This window comes from Triplophysa rosa, linkage group LG15 (genome assembly GCF_024868665.1).
Source record: "Triplophysa rosa linkage group LG15, Trosa_1v2, whole genome shotgun sequence".
Classification (NCBI taxonomy): domain Eukaryota; kingdom Metazoa; phylum Chordata; class Actinopteri; order Cypriniformes; family Nemacheilidae; genus Triplophysa; species Triplophysa rosa.
Window position 1 is genome coordinate 97,940 of NC_079904.1, and position 15,640 is coordinate 113,579.

Below are 15,640 nucleotides of genomic sequence, written 5' to 3' on the forward strand. Positions count from 1 at the left end.
TCACCTCACAACGGTCTCAGATCTGTCTCACCTCACAACGGTCTCAGATCTGTCTCACCACACAACGGTCTCACCTCACAATGGTCTCAGATCTGTCTCACCTCACAACGGTCTCAGATCTGTCTCATCACACAACTGTCTCACCTCACAATGGTCTCAGATCTGTCTCACCACACAACGGTCTCAGATCTGTTTCACCTCACAACGGTCTCAGATCTGTCTCACTTTACAACGGTCTCAGATCTGTCTCACCTCACAACGGTCTCAGATCTGTCTCACTTCACAACGGTCTCAGATCTGTCTCACCTCACAACGGTCTCAGATCTGTCTCACTTCACAACGGTCTCAGATCTGTCTCACTTCACAACGGTCTTAGATATGTCTCACCGCACAACAGTCTCAGATCTGTTTCACCTCACAATGGTCTCAGACATGTCCCACTTCACAACGGTCTCAGATCTGTCTCACCACACAACCGTCTCACCTCACAATGGTCTCAGATCTGTATCACCTCACAATGGTCTCAGATCTGTCTCAACTCACAACGGTCTCAGATCGGTCTCACCTCACAACGGTCTCAGATCAGTCTCACCTCACAACGGTCTCAGATCTGTCTCACCACACAACGGTCTCAGATCTGTCTCACCTCACAACTGTTTCAGATCTGATTTATCTCACAACGGTCTCAGATCTGTCTCACCTCACACAAGTTATATTTGTGCTCCTGGATATAAATGTGCATTCATTTCTCTTTAAGAGCAGAGCAGAAGCTTTGTTTCTATGTTGTGTTCATCTAACAGCAGAGAACGTTCTGTGAACATCATCACACAGACTGTCAGACTGCACAGTAATAACTGCGATTAACATCCCTTAAGAGAAACTGCAGCTGTCACTTTAACCTGTTGAAATAAAACTAAAATAATATACATTTCACAATTCATCTGTTACTCTGCTTTCTAATCCAAACCCATCAGTTGGATTGAAGCCCTGTGGTGTATCACACATGAAAAGAGACCATATAAGAATCTCAACATGTCAAAGTTCATGTCATTTTTCTTTGGAGTTTTGAGGCACATGATTAGAAATGAATTCTGTTAGAAAATGTAAACAAAGTTTATTTAATCATCTCTATATTTTAAGGCCAATCTTTTGTTTACCTGCATAAACCTTTTACATCCCAGTCTCCAATCATGACATGACTAAGACCCGGTTTTACAGACATCTGGCTACTCCCAAAATAAAATTAATGTTTGAGCTGTCTTAACTAAAAAACTTGCAGTGACATATCTCAAAATAATCTATTGTTTTGTCCCAAGATGCACACTAGTAATGTTTTTGCTAAGACATTTTTTATATGAGTGACTTCAGTTCAGTTAAATCAGCCCTGAATATTTCACAATACTCAACATGAAAATGCATGTGTGAGACACAATACAAGAAGAAATTGTTGCTTGACGTGTTAACACTGCTATTTAAGAACTGTTTTTACTCGGGTCAAATAAATGACTTTGAACTGTGTAAAACACAACTGCACAACATTCATTTTTTTCAAATACGTTGTGGAAAGCATAATGCACATTAGTTCAGCTGCATGACAACATAAACGTCATGAGGAATGATGGCAGCCATCGTTAGTATTACTGTAACACAGATAAATGATGTTGTTGTTATGAAGAGTGACAGCAGGACCTCCGTCTACATGACAATTACAGACAAATGTGTCCAATCCCCAACACACACACAGACACACAACACCAGTCACCTCCTGACCTCGAGCACAAACATCCATCCGTGTGTCTCGTGCGAGGGCCTCGATGACGGCATTCAGCACCACGGACAGCGGCGCTCGACGCGGCTCAGGCCCCCGACGCGTCACGTCATTCTGGGCGAACAGTGGTCTGTCATGGACACGGTTTCGGCACATGCATGAGAGCTGCAGCCCTGCTCTGCATTACGCTGCAATATAAGCCCCGCGTCGCATCCAATCACACGACGGCTTGTTGCTAGGAAAGAGAGAAAATGATGCATGTCTTACCGATTCCCGGCGTTTAGCTGTTTACATGTCCTGTCGGTGATTCGCTCCACTTGTCGAGAATGTTATGTGGACAAAAACAACGTTACGTGGTTATCCGCGCCATATTATTATTATCATCATCATCGGCTCCGGGATCCGGGATTGATGCTGGAGACTGCGAGCTACATCCGGGCTGCTGGGAATCACAGCGCGCGAGAGCCGGTCAAAGCGCATCTTCTAATCCTACTATGAAGAAGGCTTGTGTTTGGACAAACGTCAGTAGCCTACTCAAATTCAAATATAATGCATGTGAGCATTCGACCACATTTCGTCCCTTAAATGTATTTACAATTTTATTTCAGATTAGAAGAAATATTTCATGACTAACCTTAGAACTGGAGGACTTCATTTATTCCTTATTTCAACTATATTCTGTAAACATACCTAACGAAAATGAACACGAATTAATAATTGTTAATATTTAATTAACAATTAAAAAGAAAGAAAAATTGATGTCTTATGCTGCTATGGCGCACTCCGTGCCACTAGCAAGCGGATGAATGCGAAACGCAGTCTGAGCGAGGGGTGTTTCTCCTGGAATGTTTAGACATTGGTTTGCAAGTCAAAGTGAATCCCGGGACCTTCTTACGAACACCAACCTGGACAAACTAAAGCAAACGCACTCACGACACATACTCGGACCAAAGATTCGTCACCATATCACAGAGTCGTGGGAAAGACAGTCGTGTGATTTTCATCAGCTTTAGAACGTTTTGGTGTGGAGATGATGATGCCCGCGATTAGTACAGCATTGGAGAATGTTATCCAATGACAAACGCTCCTGCAAACCATCAAAAAGAATCCGCTTTCAGTTTTTTCGGACTACTATTCAGACTACACCTACAACTAAATGCCATTGGGAACGTCACGTCATTTATTTATTTATTCATTTATTTATTAGATATTATTTATTATAATGATCTTGCTTGGTCTATAAACACCATGCACTGTGCTGTGTTTTACCTTTCTGTGTTTTTCTTATTTGCTCCTGTAAAGCTGCTTTGGAACAATGCACATTGTGAAAAGCGCTATATAAATAAAATTGAATTGAATTGAATGAATATTTTTTAAATTGGTAATACGATGAACAGGGCGGCGCATCAGACCGGAACCCGCCAAACACAAACAGTTCCGTGCTCGAGAATTATCGACAAAAACACTGAACGTCTGCACTGTATCAGCATGTGAATATCAGATAAATGACACACATGCGTTTAATACTACGAGTTACCCAAACCTATTACGCGTAAAAGCGATCTCTAGCGAGAACACGTACTGATGTGACCCGGTATTGTGAAATATTTGGTGCCTAAGGTTTTTGGTGACCCTAGGTGGAGCGACCATGAATATTCATGAGTTTCCTGTTTCGCGTCAAAGCGCCACTGATAAAGGCCCGTTCAGATTGCCCACGAATATTCGGTGCGAATGCTCGTCGCGATAACGTTCTAGAACAAAAATAATAGATTCTTACGAAGCCTTTCATATAGACCGCGAATATCCGCGCGGCGAAAAAGCGAAGGTTTTTTTTCGTCTAGTGCAACGAATCTTTCGCCATTTGCAAAGCGAAGCGTCCAATAAGAATCGAGCATTTTACGTCACGTAAAGGCTCAGAAAGCTGTTGTGAGAGAATGGATGTCGAGTTGTTACTGTCGTTGGTGTCAGAACAGACAGAACTTTTTGAAAAAAGTCACAGCGACTACAAAAACTAGGACAAAAAAGAAGTTCTGTGGCATAATTTGAGGTGGCATTCAAATATAAAAGTATAAACAGTATATATAAACTAGTGTTGTCAAAATTCCCGGTACTTCGGGTCCAAGTCGGTACCTAAAAATAAAAAAGTTGATTTTTTTTTCTAATTTTCATAAGACCCGGTAACGGACCTGTAAATCGGTGCTCTGCACACTACTAGAGCATGGCTTTGATGGGTCTTATGACACGTGACCTTGTTTTAATACCCATATATTGATTAATTTCTCATTAGATTACATAGGTAATTGTGCACCACTTGTTTCTCCGCATCTAATCACGGTATCAAATAGATTTTCAAGTCTAAATAGATTGTTTAAAAAGTGGATTGGTGACTTTAAAAACACTCATGATTAACGTTTGTTTATCCATTTTAATTGTAAATATAAGTGCCATTCTTATGTGACCCAGTCTGTGAAAATCAGGCTAAAGTCTCAAAATCTAATGATGAGATAATAGGCATCGCAGTTTGATTTCAATCATTAATTTTACTATGATTTCAATTTTTTGACATGGTGCTATTTAAGATTATAATTTCACAGAATGTTCTTTACAGTATGTAAGAAGATTTGATGTAGAAAACCGTGTATCACAAAAATGATTTTCACAAACCGGGTCACATATGATCACTGTTACACAGTTTTAACTGAAAATGTTATGGTTAGTTGTACTGAATGGGTGTCGTAGAGTTGCAACATTTGGAAGCCTGTTATCTACATAATAAGCCTGAGACAATGCAGGACAGGGTAACACTTTATTTTACGGTGCCCTTGTTACGCATGTTACATGTATTTACTATAAATTATGCATAATTACATGTAACTAACCCTGACCCAAACCCTAATCCTAACCCTAACCCTATAGTAAGTACATGTAGTTGCTTTTTATTACTCAGTACTTAAATGTATAATTACACTGTAACACGGGCACTGTAAAATAAAGTGTAACCCAGGACAGAATAATCACCACATGGTATGATATATGACTGTTAAAATCCTATATTAGCCCGATTATCATGTCCTAACCACGTATACACATTTGTGTATAAAACTTTAACACCACAAGGGTTGCTGTCTTTATTTCACTCATGACTGCAAAATATGCTGCATAGTTTCTTTAATCTTTAACTTGTATTATAAATGTGCCGATTATTATGTGGAGGATTATTTCAGCTATTTTAATTACAATATTAAGTTGTTATTGCTGTGGTTAGTTAACAGAATATGATTAAAACGTTGTGAAAGTTTATGGTTGCACACCATGTTTCCAACCATGCAGCACTGTATGTTTTAGGGGAAAATATGTGCCGAGGGGCCCTTGACTAGCATGAGCCGGAGGGAGCCCTGGGCTTAAGGTTGCGCCATCCAGTTTGATACCTAGAAAACCCCAAAACAATTGTATTTATATTTATGTTTAACATATGCGTCCCGTAGCCTACACAAGGCCTCTTAGACATGGCTCTTTGTCTGTGAGGGCTCCCTGGCACTCCTGTTACCACTGTGAATACACTGTAAAAATGATATGATCAACAAGTCATGGCAACAAATGTTACTTTAACTTATTCAATTAAGGAAACTATGTTTCAACTTTATTTTTCAAATACAAGAATCAACTTTATTTTTTAAGATACTTCAATGTAATGTAAATTGAAATTACGTTAATTTGAGTCAATTTAAAAATGTAAGGCAGCAACTAATGTTTACAAGTATATTTTGAATCGTCTGAAAACACATCTCTTCCATCAACACCTGACTGATCAGTTCTGACTTCTATCTCTTTTCTATTCTTTCAACAACAAAAAACAAAAAAACTTAGCTCTGTATACTGTGGTGGGCTATATGAGACCAGTTTTCTTTGATTGCACTTCTGCTTTTTGTTGTCCTTATGTTGTTCCAATTGCTTCCATTGTTTCCCTCATCTGTAAGTGGCTTTGGATAAAAGCGTCTGCTAAATGACTAAATGTAAATGTAAATGTACTTGCACACACAAGGAATTTGTTGAGGTGACAGAACAAGATTTCAGTGCACATATATAAATAGCCTCCTACACCCTAATATAGTGCACTATTTGAGGGGACATCCATTTTCAGTGGTGTCCGAATTCATAGTGGACATTATTGAGTGCACTCATTTAATCCCATAATGCATCATAATAACGAGTGAACCGATGTACACTCACGGCTAGCTGCTAGCCATCTATCGTGATGCTCGCGCTGAATGAATTCCCGGGTGTCGGCAGTAGATGGCGCCCGCAGCGTTTCCAGTGCACCGAGTGTCCGAATTTACTCGCTCGTTTTCACCCGCTCCTTAAAGTGGACTGTATCAGTGAACTACGGAATAGTGAAGGAGTGTATAGTGGGCGATTTCGGACACAGCCTGTACAGCAGCCCACCAGATTAGTTTATATGTATTCATATTTCAAAGAAATGAGCACCAAGCAAAACAAATTGTAATTATTTGTGCTTTTATATTGATTTCTGTATTTTGATTAGCATAAAACATTACAGAACTCAAATTTTTTGTTCAGAACTGATAACAACTGCCTTACATGCTTTGTAAAAATAAAGAATGTCATATAAATGTGAAACCCCAGACGTAAACATGTTGTTGAATAAAACATCATCTTGCGTGATGTGTGTTACAGCGTTCATGTGATGAGCATTAGTGACATTTGAGAATGTTCAGTGAGGTGTTCCACACACAATGTGACTTTATTGCATTATGTCGCAGGTTTTTGTGCAGTGAGTCACAGTCACATGAGTGCTGACAGCACCCAACTCATAAGAGCTTTATGAGGAACCGTATGATGACACGAGGTCAGATTGTGCGACACCACGAGCGCTTTTCCCACCGTACACACATACTTATTCTTCCTATTCTTTACAACTGATTACACTGACCAATCAGCTGTCACCATGAACACATTCATCAGCTCGTGGCCAATCATGTGAGTCATTGCACATAACTGATGGTTTCTGTGGCAACCACTGAATATTGACAACGTAAATCTAATACTCCACAATCATGAGTGTTTATCCTCAGACAACGAGCGACTGTTAGACACTAACATTGAAAAAGAAATTCTTTTGTAACAAACCGTGAGAAGAAAAACACCTCTTTACCTTTATTTTCACGTCTGTTTCATATGAGGTTATGTTTTCATTTGATTATTACTTTAGATGCTGGATTATGACACGGTGAGCGGTGAATCTGGACCATCATCACTTCACGCTGTCAAAGATCATGAGATAATGATGAGGGTGTATTCAGAGGGTCAGGGACGGATGTCAGACACAGATTCTTCTTCTTCTTCTTCAGCTCAGTTTGTAATGAGTTGGAATGTTGCTGTGGTGTCACGAGGATCCGATGAATATAAATAAATGAAGTTCACTTCTGTTTCACACCCTCTTCGCTCTTCATCCAGTGCACATCGACATCGTCTCCTCCACAGGTAGTGTGATCTTCAAATGATTTCTTTCGTTTTATAACTTATACTTGCATTTCTTTTACTAGCCTGTATTTAACTCTCTGTGAAACAAGAGGCATGCACAGTTGGATTCTGTAGCAGATTTTCCACAGATCTCACATTGCTGGATAGCACTTTAGTTTTAACCTTTAAGTTTCTTCTTAATTAAATGTAGAACATTTATAATCTGTGAGTAGATGTTTATGAACAGATTGTGCCAGCAGCAGTTCACTGCATGTGGTGTGTTTATTTCTGTAGTTATAAATTATTTTATATATACATTTAAAAAAGAAATATTTACTGTTCTAAAGCAGCAAGAACACCACACACTACAGTGAACACATTGAAATGTTTGCGTAGATGAAGAATTCTGAACTCTAAGCTGACACACATCCACGAGTGATCATTCAGTACGTGTGATAAACGGATGTTAATAGTGTGTCGTTTGTCTTGATTCAGCATCAGACGTGTGCTCATTGTTCCTTTGCTGTTCTCCTTTCTTCTGTTTTTTGGAGGCATCATGAGTTGCCCTTCCTCTGGTCAGCAGTGTAACAGTGGTTATCCACAGATGCTCCAGCAGACCCCTGGTTCTGTGTGGCCCACTCAACCCTGTCAACCCTACTGGCCCTGCCAACCTGGTCAGCCGGTGTGGCCCATGAGTCCCAGTACAGCGGTCCCACCCACCTGGCCGGTCCAACCCTTTCAACCAGGCTGGCCCAATCCTACAACAACCCCGACAAGCCAGCCCGGCCCACCTGCTCAACCAATTCAGCCAACCCAAACAAACCCGCCAATCCAACCAATCCAACCAACCCAACCAAACCCACCCGCTCAACCAGGCTGGCCTGCACAACTCCCCGCCCCCTCGACATGGCGTGGTAATCCTGGTCAGCCGGGTTGGCCGGGTCAAGTCCCCACAGGAGGAGCTCTGCAGCCGTGGCCGCCCGCACCATCCACCGCTCCTGTTGTAAGACCCAACTGACCGTCTCTCACCCAAATGAGTCTGTTCTGATCATGATCCATGCAAATATCACTAACCATACAACAGCAAAGTAAACATAGAAACAGCCAAATTATTCACCATCACAAACAAGACAAAACATCACTTTAAAGGACAAACATTAATTTTGCACAAAAACATTTTTGGTAGTGTACTGGGTGAAAACCCAAATCAGTTCACCTCTGTACTGTAGACGTGTTATACTGTAGATGAGTTGTGTGTTACTGAAGAAGTTGTCATGTTTCTCAGATGGTGCCCTTCAACATGAATTTTCCTCGTGGCATTTATGATAAACTGATGTTGACCATCAGAGGTCAAGTAAAGCCCGACGCTAAAATGTAAGTGTGCTCTACACTCGCATCTTCATTACTGTCGTTTCGTTGGTACCACAACTGTGTCATAAACGTTTGTGTCTCCACAAGGTTCACCATCAATTTTTTGCGCGGTAATGACATCGCTCTTCACATCAATCCTCGGTTCAATGAAGGCGGGAAGCAGGTGCTCGTGCGCAATCATAAGCTGGGCGAGCGCTGGGGTCGAGAGGAGCGCGAGCTGCTGGCGCCCTTCCCCTTCATGCCCGGACATCACTTCGAGGTAAACGACACGATGCTGGAGTTCTTACTTCCGAAAAAGACCAACGTTTTCAAAGGTTTTCCATTTATTGGTGGGAAAAAAGATGCCGGAGAACCCAAGAAGAGATTATTTAAAAGCCAATGACATCGACATTTGAAAGACGTTATAACTCTATAGGTGCGTGTGGATGAATAATTCATATGATCTCCTCTGTAGATGAAGATTCTGTGCACGTTCACCGAGTTCAAGGTGGCGGTGAACAACACGCCCATGTTCGACTTCCAGCATCGCATCCGAGAAGTGAACCAGATCGACCGCATCAACATCCTGCATGACGTCACGCTCACGTCCGTCAACGTGGACTCGCTCCCCTGAGCCGACTGCGCACGATCCCCACAGAACTTCAGTCAACCACCGAACGCAAAACAATTGATGATGGACTTTTCCTTCGCCCCGATAGCACACGGACATCTGGGAGATGCATTTTTATTGTTGTCTCGGTGATGTCTCCTGTCAGATGTCTGTAAGACGATTTGAAATGTAAGAAAAACGGCCTTTTCCAAGACGGTTATCAGATGTTTTTACACAGCAGATCTCTTACAGGCGTTCCTGTGCTGTCTGGTAGTTGAACGACTGGAATACTGTGGAAACCGATCCACGTCACGCTCGTGTCATGTGACTGTATAATTATCTTTATAGCTAACACATAACAGAGATTGTGTTCATTCAACATCCCTGTCAGTATAAACATGTCATTAACTAAAGAGCCATCTTCAGAACAAACATCAACATAACATACATTTATTTTACATGATCAAAAGTCTGACATCACATCTGAAAACAGATTTTATAACTGTAGGATGATGATGATAATGATCCTGCAAATGAGCTGATGACAACACAATCACTTACTGATCATGTTATTCATGTCTGTACACATAAACCGCATGGCTTTTTCTGGGATCTCGCTGTAAGATGTTATGAATATAAAATACATACTACTAAGATGTTTTTGTAATTCTGTGTGTGAATAAAGGACTATCATTGATTCAAGACCAAATGTTATTGAAAACAAATGTGGATCAACTTTAAAACATGCCCAAAACCACTTCACAATCTTGTCGCATTTCAGTTTATTGTGCAAGAAATCTGTAAGAAAACTTCTGACACACAACACAATCACCTTGAAATATAAATAAAAACAGACAAATAAATAAGATGTCCATAGATAAAATATATAACAGAAATGAGTGACCAAGGTGTCCAGGTTCTTTAGACATCAAAATGATAAGCATAAATCATGACACGACACAAACAAGTCAGCTGACAATAAAACAAACACAACAGAAATCAACAGCAATTCATTTGTCAGTAATATTCATGAATCAAGTCAATGACATCAAATGTTTCAGAAATAAATGAATTCAGAAATGTGCAAAATAAAACTTGATGTAAAATCTCTCATTCTGATTATTGCCTCTAAAAACAGACGAAACATGGATAACATGACACGCATCTACATGTTGTGCTGCAGTCTCTTCTCCACAGACTGCAGCAGGAGTTCTGAATATTGTTCCAGTAACGTCAGCGTCATCTTTCCCTCCTCCATCATCCCGGCTCCAGAAGCACGAACTGAATCCAGTTCTGAACCCACAGACAGCAGAGCGTCCCACAAGACCTTCTGCTGCTGAACACACCCCTCAGCAGAGCTTGACAACAGCTGAAACACACATGGGCATGAGCACGCACGCAGTCACACAGACGCACACGCACGCTTGCACGCACGCACGCACGCACACACACACACACACACAGCCCTGTCAGTCAAACAGAAGCTCAGTTTGTTCAAACAATGGCAGACCAGACAAATCAGATGACGGCAGTGGTGCAGAAATGACATGCATGTGCTGTGATGTGCAGTTCCGTTTACCGTTCTGTAGAGTTGTGTGCTTCTGTGTACACTTGTGCGCAGTTCAGCTGCAGCCCGTCTGCACTCCTCCAAACTCACGGACACTTCTGAAGAACAACATCACTGAATCACCATCACATCACAGAATCAGGCATCGGTCTGTGTTGATGTCTGACTGTCGATGCAGTGATGCTGATTTATAAACGCAGAAATAAAACACTTAACTTATGTCCTCTAAACTCCCTACCCTCACATCAGGTCTCCAGAGAAGAAAGTGAAGCAAGTGAAAGCAGAGTGATGAAGGAGAAGATAGACACGAGAGGAGAGTGAGGTAGAACACACACTGATACCTTGAACCGCAGGAGCGTCAGACTGTACAGAGAAGGCTTTGACAGCCATTCGAGGGCACTCACGCTGAGGTGCGTCTGAAAACATGTGGCGGTGGTTTGTCAGGGCTTCAGGATCACCGGCAGTCCTCACTGACTCCAGATCAGTGCTTGTGTCCTTACCAGAAGAGTCTTTGTGGAAATGAGTTGAGCCGCTTCTGCTGGGCCACTCAGCAAACGGACTGCTCATCCTCTGACACAGACGAGCTTTAACTGAAGGCCTTCCTTCACATGGACCGGTCGTGGACGGGCACAAGTTCTCACAGGAAGTGGACTTCAAATCACCTATAGACACGGAGTGGCTGATTTTGGCCATGGAGCTGGTGGTGGGGCTCATGTAGGAGTGAGCTCTAGAAATCCTCTTAAGGTTTGGACTTTCCCAAGACTGAAGGCAGGTCAGGTGATGAGGGTGGGCTCTGGAGTCAGTCTTCAGCACTTCATGCACTTCTCTTCGCACACGGGTTGGTGTTAGTGACCTTTGTGCTGAAAATATGAAGAGTCATTCACACTGACGGCAACGGTGAGTTCTAATCTGTGAGAGTTGTGTGACGCGTGTCAGCGGTTCAAGTGATAGTTCAGACAAAACTTCTCTTTCCGTTTATAATCAAACAACACTGAACCTCACCGACTGAACACACATTTCTCAACATATCTTTGAGATCTTTGAGTGTCCGTGTGAAAGGTCAGTTTCGAGCGAGATCTGCTGAATGACTCACCATCTGTGCTTAGATTGTGAACTGAAGCAGATTTCTGGAGTGCCGCAGGAGGTTTGATCACTCGGCTCAGGTAAGGATGATTTCTCTGTGGCGATGACCACATCACTGGCTCTCTGACGTCTTGCACACTGTTTCCAGAATGTTTTTTGTCAGTCAGGGGTCTGGCGGTGCCGGCGCTGGTCCTGGTCCTGAACATAGAGGCGAAAGTTCATTCCTCAATACATCCTCTTACAGGGTTCTTTAAGAATTGTACTCGTCATGTTAATCAAAGGATGACCTGTGACTGGACCTTTGTGCGTGGAAACGTGTCGAGGCCCCTTCAGGTCTGTTCTGAATCCCTGAGGACAAAATCAAAGCATATTCAGAAAGCTCAAAATCACAAATGTCTGATTGAACACAAGACCAAGTGGCCCTCACCTGCTTCACTGCGGCCTGACACCATCTGATGTTTCCTCAAGACGTCCTGAGAGATCTGCTGTCTGTCAGTGTGGTCGTCATCATAGCTGAGGAGCTCGGTTTCATCTGAATCTAAGAGAGAAGAAGACCGTTGACGAGAGAGTTCTTCATTCTCCTAACATGATCCAGAAGCAGTAGACAATGTGTTGTACTGTGCTGGTGTTGATCTGGACTGAATTCAGCGCTGCAGTATCCCACAGAGAATCCACTGGACGGACTGTGACACACATCAGCAGGAGTGTGAAGCTGTTGTGAAGGTGAACTGATTCTGTTGGGCCACTCCTCTGAATACAGCACAACACCCTCAGGTTCTGGTGTAGAGGCCGGGGCGAGCCAGGCCGAATGAGGTCGCACTCGCCGCTTCTTACTCCGATCCTGAATGCAATCAATCAGCAATAGAATACAAGTTCAAATACACTCCTGAACAAAATCTTAAGACTGGGGAAACATTACAAGTATTCGCATTTCTCACTGGTGGATTGTAACCAGGTTGTAATTACTGCTTCAAAATGCCAAAATAAGAAACAGGAGCAAGAGACAAAAAACAGAGAGTAGGCAATTTATTGAAAACTTCATTTAAACTCAAACAGGCTGTTCATCAGCTGATCAAAAGTTTAAGACCATAGCCCAAAAAAACCCTACAACAGAACTAAAAAAGTGTCAAAAATGGACTCAGTAGTGAGTAGCCCCACCGTTCTTGTTGATCACTTCAAACACTGGTTTCAGCATGCTTGATGCGACTGTTTCCAGAAGGCTGGTGGCAACGTTGCTCCATGTGGTGAAGATGGCTTCACAAAGGGCATCCACGTTCTGGAACTGACGTCCTTTTTTGTAAACATCCCTTGCCATCCATCCCCAAACCATCTCAATGGGGTTTAGATCAGGGGAACATGCAGGATAGTCCAAAAGAGTGACGTTATTCTCCTGGAAGAAGTCCTTTGTCAGGCGGGTGTTGTGAACTGCAGCGTTGTCCTGTTGAAAGACCCAGTCATTAGTGCACAGACGAGGGCCCTCAGTCAAGAGGACTGGGGAGCTCCATTTTCCCATTGAAGGAAAAAGCACCCCAGATCATGATGGAGCCTCCAACACTGTGTCTCGTAGAAAACATCTCCAGTGGGATCTCCTTGTCATGCCAGTAACGTTGGAAGCCATCAGGACCGTCCAGGTTACATTTTTTCTCATCAGAGAATAAAACTATTCCACCCGTCAATGTCTCATGTTTGGTGCTGCCTTGCAAATTCCAAACGGGCAAGTTTGTGGCGTGGAAGTAGACGTGGCTTTTGAAGAGGTTTTTTGTTCTCGAAGCCCTTCTCTCGCAGAGGTCGTCTTATGGTTATTGGGCTGCAGTCTGCATCAGTAAGGGCCTTAATTTGGGTTGAGGATCGCCCTGTGTCTTCATGGACAGCCCGTCAGATCCTCCGGCTCAGTGCAGGTGACATGTTTTTTGGGTCTACCACTTGACTTCTTTGCCCCATAACTCTCAGGATCTTTTAAGAAATTTGCAATGACTGTCTTACTGCGTCTAACCTCGGCAGCGATGGCACGTTGCGAGAACCCTTGCTCGTGCAGCTCAACAATCCTGCCACGGTCAAAGACAGAAAGACTTTTTGCCTTTGCCATCAGGAGATCATTACAGTGTGACCACCTGAAGAACAATGACATGAAAGCCATATTTTTGTGCCGATTTTAACTTTTTAAGGCTATGGACTTAAACTTTTGATCAGCTGATGAACAGCCTGTTTGAGTTTAAATGAAGTTTTCAATAAATTGCCTACTCTCTGTTTTTTGTCTCTTGCTCCTGTTTCTTATTTTGGCATTTTGAAGCAGTAATTACAACCTGGTTAAGATCCACAAGCGAGAAATGTGAATACTTGTAATGTTTCCCCCAGTATTAAGATTTTGTTCAGGAGTGTATATCCATTAATATAACTTGATTTGCCTGGACAGGGACTAACATAAATTCAAGGAAAATTATGAATGCACACGACTCAGTTTATCACCTTTAGACTGGAGGTGCTGCTCCGCTGCTGGAGTGCCCCAGTAAAGTCTCTGTTCAGAGCTCGGCCTTTAGAAAGAGAATCCATCTGTCGAAGCTCCAACATAGACTTCACCATCAGCTCCAGAGAGCCCACCCCACTGGACCAGCGTCTCCTCGGCTGAGGGGGAACTTCAGAATCCTGATCATCATCATTATTCTCATGTTTAGTGTAAAGCTCATGGCATCATCACCACACTCTTAATGTTTGCTTTTCCTCTCAATGACATATAACAGCTGAACCTGCACATTACAAATCAACCTGAAGAGTTCATCACTGACCTTCACTGTGTTCCGTTCCACAGAAGCACCTGTCACAGACAAGACAACACAGTTTATAACTCTCTGTGTGTGTGTGCGCGCGGATAAAAGCATCTGCCAAATGCATAAATGAGAGTGTGTGTCTCACGTGGCTCTTCATCACTTCTCTCAGACTGATGCTGACAGCTCTTCTGATGGCTCTCATGTTTTTCATCGTCTTCATCTCTTTCACTCTTAGGGTAGCAGCTTGTGACGTTTAACGTAAGACCAGACGAGCGTCTGAAACGGTTCACATGAGCTTTGGATCAACAAGATATTTTCAACACAAATGTCTCACGAGCTCAACATCAGTGACAGTACCTGAAGGAAGTGTTTTGAACAGTCTGATGGCGTTTGGGCTGACACAGACATTCTCTCATGTTCATGGTCAGTTCAGGAGCCAGTTGCCACACAAACATACAACTGCAAACAACAGCCGTCTGAGTTATGATGACATCACACGAGTTAACGATTAAAAGAGGAGTCACACACACACACACCTGTCACCTGAGGCTGAGATCAGATATTTACAGTCGTCTGTGAACATCAGACTGCTGATGATTTCTGTCAGAAAGAAAAAAAACTCATCGTAAGCATTATATCATATCGTATTTAAAATCAATATAACAAAAATAAACAGAGGGTTTACCTGAATGACCGAACACAGTTGCTAAACACTCTCCTGTCCTGAAGTCAAAGAGACTGATGGTCTTATTAGAACAGCTGACGGCCACATACACACCAGACGGATCCATCTCAATCTGCAAGAAAACTCAAGTTTATTTGATTTACATGAATACATGTAAACAACATGAAGATTTGACAGGTGAGTTTTATTGAAGTGCACCTTGAGCACATGGCCTTCATCTCTCTCAGATCCTTTATAAGATCTCTTCTGTTTCCCACTGCTGATGTTCAACACTCTGAGAGAGAGAGAGAGAGAGAGAGAGTGAGAGAGAGAGAGTGAGAGAGAGAGAGAG

The 15,640-nt window shown here is 42.5% G+C and overlaps 3 protein-coding genes across 5 annotated transcripts in view; 1 reads left to right on the forward strand and 2 right to left on the reverse strand.

The window, feature by feature from the left end:
* pak5 (p21 protein (Cdc42/Rac)-activated kinase 5) overlaps positions 1-3,420 on the reverse strand; it is a 23,915-nt gene extending 20,495 nt beyond the window's left edge. For 2 of the 3 annotated variants that reach the window (XM_057352340.1, XM_057352339.1), the window contains exon 1: positions 1,771-2,005. In XM_057352340.1, coding sequence (XP_057208323.1) covers positions 1,771-1,924 — 154 coding nt within the window. In that variant the 5' untranslated portion in view covers positions 1,925-2,005. Of the gene's footprint in view, positions 1-1,770; positions 2,006-2,035 lie in introns of those variants that run through there. The other variant, XM_057352341.1, reaches the window with a different exon arrangement.
* Positions 3,421-6,221: 2,801 nt separating this feature from the next.
* Positions 6,222-9,892, forward strand: LOC130565543 (galectin-3). The gene is made up of 5 exons (XM_057352343.1): positions 6,222-7,270; positions 7,801-8,252; positions 8,535-8,623; positions 8,708-8,879; positions 9,075-9,892. Exons 2-5 carry the CDS (start codon positions 7,806-7,808, stop codon positions 9,231-9,233), a joined length of 867 nt encoding a protein of 288 aa, XP_057208326.1. The 5' UTR covers positions 6,222-7,270; positions 7,801-7,805; the 3' UTR covers positions 9,234-9,892.
* Positions 9,893-9,965: 73 nt separating this feature from the next.
* The window catches only part of LOC130566014 (mitogen-activated protein kinase-binding protein 1-like), a 12,441-nt gene continuing 6,766 nt past the window's right edge, over positions 9,966-15,640 (reverse strand). The window contains exons 11-24 of the mRNA XM_057353215.1: positions 15,508-15,581; positions 15,310-15,421; positions 15,161-15,224; positions 14,982-15,083; positions 14,770-14,900; positions 14,643-14,671; positions 14,326-14,502; positions 12,478-12,700; positions 12,287-12,397; positions 12,147-12,207; positions 11,870-12,057; positions 11,118-11,636; positions 10,789-10,874; positions 9,966-10,578 (exon numbers count right to left, since the gene is read on the reverse strand). Coding sequence (XP_057209198.1) covers positions 10,375-10,578; positions 10,789-10,874; positions 11,118-11,636; positions 11,870-12,057; positions 12,147-12,207; positions 12,287-12,397; positions 12,478-12,700; positions 14,326-14,502; positions 14,643-14,671; positions 14,770-14,900; positions 14,982-15,083; positions 15,161-15,224; positions 15,310-15,421; positions 15,508-15,581 — 2,081 coding nt within the window. The 3' untranslated portion in view covers positions 9,966-10,374. The remainder of the gene's footprint in view (positions 10,579-10,788; positions 10,875-11,117; positions 11,637-11,869; positions 12,058-12,146; positions 12,208-12,286; positions 12,398-12,477; positions 12,701-14,325; positions 14,503-14,642; positions 14,672-14,769; positions 14,901-14,981; positions 15,084-15,160; positions 15,225-15,309; positions 15,422-15,507; positions 15,582-15,640) is intronic.